This window comes from Tachysurus fulvidraco, chromosome 16, assembly GCF_022655615.1.
Source record: "Tachysurus fulvidraco isolate hzauxx_2018 chromosome 16, HZAU_PFXX_2.0, whole genome shotgun sequence".
NCBI classification, from domain to species: Eukaryota; Metazoa; Chordata; class Actinopteri; order Siluriformes; family Bagridae; genus Tachysurus; species Tachysurus fulvidraco.
This window is the reverse complement of record NC_062533.1, coordinates 18,809,351-18,818,657: the sequence shown is the minus strand read 5'-3', so window position 1 is coordinate 18,818,657 and position 9,307 is coordinate 18,809,351. Positions and strand designations below refer to the sequence as shown.

Genomic DNA, 9,307 nt, shown 5'->3' with positions numbered 1-9,307 from the left:
AAGATGCCTTTTGAGAGTGCATTTCGTGCTGGGATTCTAATCAGTGTTTAGCTGTGGTAAATCGACGTTAAGAACTGATTTTGTTACACTGCATTTTGGTGAAACATTGTTTTGTAATAGTTTATTCATTCATTTATTTTTGTTTACTAACGTTCCCATTGACCACTGTAAACTGAAATAAAACAAAAAACAGCTGTCAGATAAACCCCTTTATAAACATTTAGCTATTCTGTTGCCGTGTGTGTTTCTTTCTTTACCACCCGGTTACATTCATACAAAAAGTCACATTTAAAATCCATCGTCTACAACCAGGTCAGTGTTAGAGAAAGAAAATCTTCATCACACATCTGAGTTAGCTGCCTAGTGTGTTTCTAACATAAGAAGATAAAGCTGAACATTTTCCCTCTTCATCTGACCAATGTGTTGAGGTCCAAAATGATGATTGATGTTTTATTTACCACAAGCTCAGTCCTTGATAAAGTTTTAATATTTACTTTTTATATTTTCTATCCATATTGATCCCATTTTGTCAGTCTTATGTTTTTCTCATCTGTGAGAGTTTTGAAAATAGACAGAAAAGAAAAAGTCTTTCACTGGTGTTTAGTTCAGAAATGTCTTTAGTTCTTAAATGCATGCAGTTATTTTGTATAGATGTTTTTACATACATTTTAGAGAACACTTAATGTTTCAAGATTCATATATAAAAGCTATAAAATGACTCATATGATGTTTTAAGATGTTGTCCATGTGGCCCAGCCCTCAGTTCAGATAGAACATGTTAGTGTAAAAAGTGAAACAATCTCCTGTAAAAGTACCAGAGGTTTGTGTAAAGATGATTAGAGGAACTATTAACACACATTAATCCAAACAGTACAGTTCAGTGTTACATTAAAACAATAAACCATGCAGTAATAAATTTATAAATAAAAATACTCACACAGCTTTTCTGGAGGCTTTGACCACTGGCAGCAGCCTCAGAAAACCTTCATCTGATCGATCAAATTTCCTCAAATCAAACTCATCCAGCTCCTGTTCTGAGTTCAGTAACACAAACACCAGAGCTGACCACTGAGCAGGAGAGAGTCTGGATCCACTGAGACGACTATAGTAATCTCTGTTCAGGTAAGTTTGTACTTCCTGCACTAGTGAATGATCATTCAGTTCATTCAGACAGTGGAACAGATTGATGGATTTCTCTGAAGATGGATTCTCCCTGATCTTCTCCTTGATGTACTTCACTGTTTCCTGTTTGCTGTGAGATCTGCTTCCTGTCTGTGGCATTAAGTCTCGTAAAAGAGTTTGATTGGACTCCAGTGAGAGACCCAGAAGGAAGCGGAGGAACAGGTCCAGCTGTCCATTCTCACTCTGTAAGGCCTTGTCCACTTCACTCCTGAGGAGATCAGACATGTTTGGATTTCTGAAGAAATTAAAAAGTCCTGTGCTTTGCTCCACATTTGTATTTCTTAAAATAAAGCAGAAAAATGCATATAAAGCAGCCAGAAACTCCTGAACACTCAGATGTACGAAGCTGAACACCTTCCCCAGGTGAAGCCCAAACTCCTCTCTGAAGATCTGGGTACACACTCCTGAGTACACTGACACTTCTCTGACATCAATGCCACACTCCCTCAGGTCTTCCTCATAGAAGATCAGGTTTCCTTTCTCCAGCTGGTGGAAAGCCAGTTTTCCCAGTGCCATGATACTGTCTCTGGTCTGCTGAGGATCAGGGTCACATTTCTGATGGTACTTTTGGTCCTTGTGTTTGATCTGAAAGATCAGGAAGCGTGTGAACATTTGAGTCAGAGTCTTGGGGATCTCTCCACTCTCTGCTTCACCCAACATTCTCTCTATAACAGTGGCTGAGATCCAGCAGAAGACTGGGATGTGGCACATGATGTAGAGGCTCCTTGAAGACTTCAGGTGTGTGAGGATTTTATTGGCCAGGCTCTGGTCAGTGATCTTCTTCCTGAAGTACTTCACTTTCTGAGAATTACTGAAGCCTCGTATCTCTGTTACCTGGTCTACACAGTCAGGAGGGATCTGATTGGCTGCTCCTGGTCTTGTGGTTATCCAGAGGAGAGCAGAGGGAAGCAGATTCCCCTTGATGAGGTTCGTCAGCAGCACATCCACTGAGGCTGACTCTGTCACATCACACAATCTCTCATTCTTCTGGAAATTTAGAGGAAGTCGACACTCATCCAGACCATCAAAGATCAACATCACTTTGTAGGAGTCACAATCTATTGATTCTAGTTTTCTTATTTCTGGGAAAAAGTGATGAAGAAGTTTCATCAGACTGAGATTTTGCTGCTTCATCAGATTCAGCTCTCTAAAGGGAAGTGGGAACATGAAGGTGACGTCCTGATTTACTTCTCCTTCAGCCCAGTCCAGAATGAACTTCTGCACAGAGACTGTTTTTCCAATTCCAGCAACTCCTTTAGTCAGCACAGTTCTGATGGACTTGTCTTTAAAGATGTCATTACATTTGATGGGTTTCTCCTGTGTTGCTGGTCTCCTGGACGCTGCCTCAATCTGTCTCACCTCATGTTCATTATTGACGTCTCCACTCCAACCCTCTGTGATGTAGAGCTCAGTGTAGATCTCATTCAGAAGTGCTGAGCTTCCATGCTGTGAGTTTCCTTCATTAATTCTTTTAAACTTCTCTCTCAGCTTGGACTTCAACGTTGGCTGATACACAGAGGCGAGTTCTAATAAACAAAGTAATATCTAGTTTAGTAATAAATATAATACAAAATCTTTCAAACCCTGCTATTAATTCCTCACTGATGTACTAAATATTATTGAAGCTGGACCATGAACAGATACAACATAATATTAAAATAAAATTTAAAACTAAAAGTTCATATCTAAAACTTTTTCCTCTCTCTAAAGTGAAGCTGATGGAATAAAGTCATGACTCAGAGCTCTTACTATTGTGCAGTGTGTTAGCAAGATCTGTGTGGTTCATGTTCTTCAGGACGTAAAGTGTGATCTTCATCGCTCCCTCTGTGACAATGTGTAGATCCTCCTCATCCTTCACCTCCCTCTCAGTGCATGCTGGATAATCTGGACTCAGGAGCTTCCTAAACGTCATCAGCTTATTCTTTATCAGAGTGATGACTTTGTGTTCCAGCTCCTGGTTAGAAACACACAGGAACAGATCTAAATATTATCATGTTACACAGTGAGAGAGGCTTTTATTTTATCTAAAGAAGAAAAGTCTTTTTATTATCACATTTAAAATTCATACAACTGATTACCCTTAATGCTGCTGCACATCAAGACATTACAAGGGATCACAACACACACATTACACACTTTAACAACAACACACACATTACACACATTAAAAGCAACACACACACCTTGAATATAGAGTCCAGCTGATTTCTGCTGATGTTTGATTTTTGTGGTCTGTGAACAAACAAAACCCATCATGTAATATGGACTATATGTATTCATAGCTGCACAAATCACACACTAATAAATACAGAGACAGATATTTAACACTATCCTCTTAACACAATACACTGATTTCAGGATTTCCTAACTGACACCAACATGTTTAGAAACAAATGTTTGAATAAATGAATAAAATCTTTATATTGTCATTAATGTCCCAGGTGTAAATGTTCTTCTGTAGCACCACAGACCCTCCAGCTTAGGGACTACAGACTGAACTGATGTCAGGACTCTGCCCGGACTTTGGCCATGTGCCTTTTTGTTTATGTTTTGTGTTCACATGTCTCTCCCTGCCTGCTTCTGCACACCTTTTCCTCATGTTTGTGCTTGTCTTGTCTATTTATTTCTGCCGCATTGCCGTGCAGCGCAGAATCCTCTGTTGTCTTTTTTTGTTGTCGTGAGTCCGTGTTCCTGTTCAGTGTTTTTTATGTTAATAAAATCCCATTCATTTTAGCTATCCTGCAGTTGGGTCTGTTTTTATTCCCTGCGACACTGACAGAAGGATTCTCCAGACCAGAACCCAGCAGGATAGCTGCGCTCGCACTGATTGGGAGCATTTTTTTTCTTATCGGTTTTTAATTTTTTTTCCCTGAACTTCGCGGTGTTAGTGACATTGGTCCGCATTTTTCCTGTGAGGGATGCCGCTCCGCTACTGGTTTCTCCGCGGGGGGCGCCGCCTCACTTCCTGTTTGCGGGCCATGTCACCAGCCCGAGTTTTGTTTTTGTCCATTTTTATTCCCCGTGTCACTGACAACTGAACTCTTAAAGCACTTTTCCTCACTGCCAGTCCGAGAGCTGCAGCACTGCACAGTTTAGTGTTTTACTGCTTCAACACCTGATAAAGCTCATGAAGGGCTTCATAATGAGATGAGTGAGTTTGATCAGGTGGAACACTGCTGTAAAACACCTCACTATACTGACCTCACATCAGTAGAACTGTCTCTGTCTCTGAAGGTAACTGGAAGTTCCATTGACCAGTCACTCTTCATGGACACACAGCTGGGTTCTGGTGAGTCTGATCTCTTTCCCTCCATCATTCTAGAATTACAACAGAAATATCAGCAATAATTAATACTCCGCTGTATCAGCACTGTTAAACAATGTGTTCATCTTTAAACACCAATAATTCCATCTTTTTAAATCAGATCCAGTCTGTACACTTATTCAAACAGGAGACAGGCCTCATAACTCAGGAATTACACTGATATCAGGAGTCCCAATCAAAGTTGACTGGGACTATGCTGCTCTGTTGGGTTGAAGGTTACTTTCAAATAAAATGTTCAATGTCTAATTGAGTCCTCTTCGTGTTCACGACCAGGGCTCTCAAGTTTTGAAGACAGGCAAGCTTGACATCCCCCCCCCCCCAAGTTTTTTTTATTGGTTGTTGCGTTAAATCTTACCCAGATAGTGCTATTTTCTGATTGGCTATTGTGTAGCCTCTTTTTTGAATGGCTGATAAGTGTCAAGCTCGACTAAGAACTCCAGGGGAGACGCGCTTGATTCCTGCCCGGTTCCATAGAGACAGCGGTGCGGACTGATACATTTTGTGGCGCTGAGCCATATTAAATATATGATAAATAGTCAAAGTTTTTCTGAGTGAGAAATATGATGTTTAGCGGGAGAGCGTGACAAAAGACCCAAATGCTTGACCGTCACTCTCAATGTGTGACACTTGAAAACCCTGCATGACATCAAAACTTGCCGGCTGCAGCAAACCAAAGATGTGTCTGCTTCTGTGCGTTGGATTTTGCAAATCGGCAGTTATGAGGCATATTTTGAGTGACAAAGAAATTAAACACTTTATTTTAATGTTACAAGAGCATCATAATCTTAGAATTTAGAATTACATTTTTTAAAAACTAACAAACCAAAATAAAATAAATTTAAATTAAATATTTATTTTCAAAATCTACAAGGAGCCGCAGCAGAGGGATGAAAGAGCCTCTTGTGGCTCCGGAGCCGCGGGTTGCCGACCCCTGGTCTAAACTGTTCTTAGATCAGATCAGTGATATATTCACTGCTATTAAACACCTTAAAGCAAAGTTGAGTTCCTCTGTTAACTTGTGTGTTTAGAGATACAGATGTGTTCCCATGAGACGGTGTGTATTTATTGCTGGTGAATGTAAAAGTAAGTCACCTCTTGTCTTTCTTTAAGTCCTGTTTTCCAGACACACTCATGTTGGAGGTCATGTCTCCTTCTCCAGATTACAGCAGGATACACGTTTACTTCACTCCAACATCGGTGTTTTAAATTAAACCCTGAATCAGCACAGAGGTCACTTACAGGAAATAGTCACGCTATAAAGTTATAAAACAGCCTGTGTACATTAAAGCTTCAGTACAAACCCACAAAACTCTTCTGAATCTAGTGTCACTTCAGTGTGTTTATATATTAGAGCTTTAGATACTCACTGTGTTTTTACTCCTCAAATCTTTTAGTTTTCACTCGTCACAAAATGGAGCTGCCGACTTTCACTTCCATTACAGTTTATACTGCAGAGGGGGAAGGACAGGCACACACACACACACACACACACACACACACACACACACACACACACACACGCACACACAAATATTTTTGTTACAGTACTTGAGTACATTTTTTTATTTTTTTCTACTTTTCTTTGAGTATAATTAAATTGTGGTACTTTTATACTTTTACTTAATTTAAAAAGGATCTATTCAAATTTGCTACATTTATTTTCCCCCAAAAGTACAAAGAACAAAAAAAAAATCATCCATGTATGTTTCAAAACTACAACGTGCTGTAAGATTCATGAGCCAATAAATGCGCTAGCCAATGACAAGGTGCGTTTTTCAAAGTAAATTAATGATCTGGCACCACTTTGCGTGGATTCAGTGAAAATACAGAGAAACTCATTCCCTGCATTAAAGTGTGACACGACAAAATCCAACATAACCTTGTGGATGATATTTAACTGAATAAAAACTTCATGTGATGTTCACAGCGTTTACTCTCTTACGAAAATTAACCATGTTTTTACTACCGTTAAAACCAAAAAACCACGGTAACAACAAAATAACCATGGTTTTCAAAACACATAGTTAAACAATGCTTAGTGTAGTAAAACCACTGTTTTGCTAATAATAAACAATACACCAAAAAACCATGGTTACTACACTTTTACCACAAAAACCATGGTTAATTTTCATAAGTGCTGTACAGTGCAAAATGGAATGAACATGTATATGTCTGTTAAACTAGTATAAGTTTTCTAATTAAACACATTACTGTAAACTAAAGTACTAATTTTGTGTTGGGCTAAAAATAGACATCCCATACGTTACATTATAATGAAAATAGATGAAAACACTACACAGCTAGCATAATTTAAGTATACCCATCCTGTTCTACTTATTAGTTATTACTCAGAGCAATAGAATGAACATGTAAGCTAGATTTTAAATGAGTTTTACTGTTACCCTGTAAATCATTATCTTAACTGAGAAAAATGCTTTAAGTATAAAAAAATCCAGTTATCATATGCGCCATTACAGAGAAAGCACCCACAAAAAAATGAAAGATTATGAAAACTGCATTGCTCAATGAAGGAAGAGAATGGAGACTCCATGTTCCAGTAATTCAAGCAAGCAATTGATCAGATGATATCAGGAGTCTACAGAATTGATCAGATGATATCAGGAGTCCACAGTAGATAAGCTGGTGATCAACTTTATTTGTGAAGGCCTTCAGCCATTCTCAGCTGCCTTCAAGACCCTGATTAACACTCTTCAGCCTAGACCCACATATAATGGTTCCCACATCATGTGCTGGTGGAGCTACTGAACCTCTGGAGAATCTAAAGTAAGATAAAGCATGAGAGTGAGCACTCTCTCTCTGTCTCTCTCTTACACACACACACACACACATTAACACACGCACACACACACATACACACACACACACACACACACACACATCAACACACACACTCACACATTAACACACACATTCACACACACATGCACATGCACACACTTTACAATGTATACAGTAATACATGTGCCAAACAAGCCATGAAGAAAAGTCCTTTTTAAATAAGATGTTGAAGAAGAAGAAGAGGAAGAGGGAGAAGAGGAAGCACACACACATTGTGTGTGTGTCTTTATGTGTGTGCGTGTGTGTGCGCGTGTGTGCGTGCGTGTGTGTATATGTGCGTGTGTGTGTGTGACACACAAAATGATGACTCTGTTATTTTCTCCTGTGAAAGACGTAGCAGGGGTTCAGACACCATGGGCCCTGAACCTCAGCTTGGTTCATGTTCACACACAACATGCCATCAGACTCCACTGAACGCACAAGACTTGTAGGGACGCCTGTAAATAACATCACCATGTCTTCACACTCATCACACTCATCACTCACGACCTGTGTTGGAAAAAATCTTGATATGTGCTCTTATTATATGAACTATTACAATTGATGTTGTAGGGCATATGGGGGTAGGCCAGATATTGTAATAGTGTTGAGCTATATGAGTTATATGATTATAATATAATATATGTATATATATAGTGTTAGATGCCTTGAGACAAGTGTTAACAGAAATAAGGTGGTTTATTGGGTTTATTGAAGTTATAAAACTCAGGACTCAGAACTCTGAGAATTCCAGAAAAACAAGAAAAAAGGGAACCTATCCTTTAGGCGAGAACAGAGGAACTTAGGGTTAAAAATAAAATGCACGTGCATGCCCAGTCTGTACAAACAGATTGAGATCATTGTCTAGCAAATTTAATGAGTCAGCATAAACAGATCTCCATATATATATATGCAAAACAACATTATAAAATGCAAAAGCTTAGCTTAAGTCATAGTGCAGTACTTCTACTAATCAGATAAAAAACGTAATCATAAGTCGAATACCACTGATATATAATTAGTTGATTCTGAACCAGTTGATTCAGTTGATTCTGAACCAGATGTTATTGTAACCAAAAAAAAACCCATATCCTAACATATGATCATAAAACGTCGTATATGTTATAATCATATCCTAAATCAGAACTCCTATATCATAGGTGATGGTAGGTGATTGAGGGATTGAGTATCATCACTGATCTGATCATTTTATATGTGTCGTCTGATACGTGAGGGGGAATAGGACAAGATGTTCTTGGGGGCTCATCCTAAACAATAGTTTTGTCAACGCAGCATATTTTTAGTAATGCAAAAGTTCGGAAAGTCGGCGGGAACAGCAACACCAGGCCTGACTTAATTTTCGGTAAAAGGCAGACGAGGCAGGGGTGCCACGGGCAATTCTGTAGTGTCAGGAGAAAAGTCAGACAGGTCAGGTGGATTGACGTAAGAAGGTATAGACGCATCTAGAGGTGCCAGGGTATATATTCAGGAGATTCCTTTGGAGGGGGCGCTCTTGCTCCTACTTGCTTGCTTTTTTGTGGGGGACTTTTTTGGGTGGCATGGGGATGCGCGGTTTGGGTTTTTCTTTGATACTTTCAACTTAGAAGTTTTTTCCTCCTTGAGCTCAATGGAAGCAGTGGCTGATCAGCACCAATAAAGAGTTTTGCACATTCTCATCCAGGTCTGGAAAGTTTTCTTATTATTCAAATTCAAATAGTATTAAGTACAAAGTTTAAAGTGTGATTAATTAATTGGTATTAAAATATGAATAAGTATTATTAAGTATTAGTAATTAAGTATTTATTGTATTAATTAATTAGCATTAAGTTTAATTATTTTAGCATTAAGTGTGAAAGACTATTATTGACTATTATTTGGCTGTAATTCACCCCTGGCATATGTCCACTTGGAGGGGGGCTCTCCAAAAATTTCCGACACCTGCAAAGCTCTCAACGTTTATTA

At 38.9% G+C, this 9,307-nt stretch overlaps 1 protein-coding gene across 1 annotated transcript; it reads right to left on the bottom strand.

The window, feature by feature from the left end:
- Positions 1-933: 933 nt before the first annotated feature.
- LOC113643352 (NLR family CARD domain-containing protein 3-like) lies at positions 934-5,653 on the bottom strand. Its single transcript, XM_047801812.1, has 5 exons — positions 5,600-5,653; positions 4,384-4,500; positions 3,366-3,414; positions 2,932-3,136; positions 934-2,708 (listed from the first exon to the last, which is right to left on the bottom strand). The coding sequence occupies exons 1-5, from the start codon at positions 5,650-5,652 to the stop codon at positions 934-936; spliced, it is 2,199 nt and encodes a 732-aa protein (XP_047657768.1). The 5' UTR covers position 5,653.
- Between the last annotated feature and the right edge of the window lie 3,654 nt (positions 5,654-9,307).

What these genes read in the sequence shown, in the direction of transcription:
- LOC113643352 (XM_047801812.1), bottom strand. Translation starts at nt 5,652, where the DNA reads ATGACCTCCAACATGAGTGTGTCTGGAAAACAGGACTTAAAGAAAGAC. An exon ending in GACTTAAAGAAAGACAAGAG is followed by an intron (nt 4,501 to 5,599) that starts GTGACTTACTTT and finishes TTGTAATTCTAG; the next exon opens with AATGATGGAGGGAAAGAGAT. An exon ending in GACAGTTCTACTGATGTGAG is followed by an intron (nt 3,415 to 4,383) that starts GTCAGTATAGTG and finishes GTTTGTTCACAG; the next exon opens with ACCACAAAAATCAAACATCA.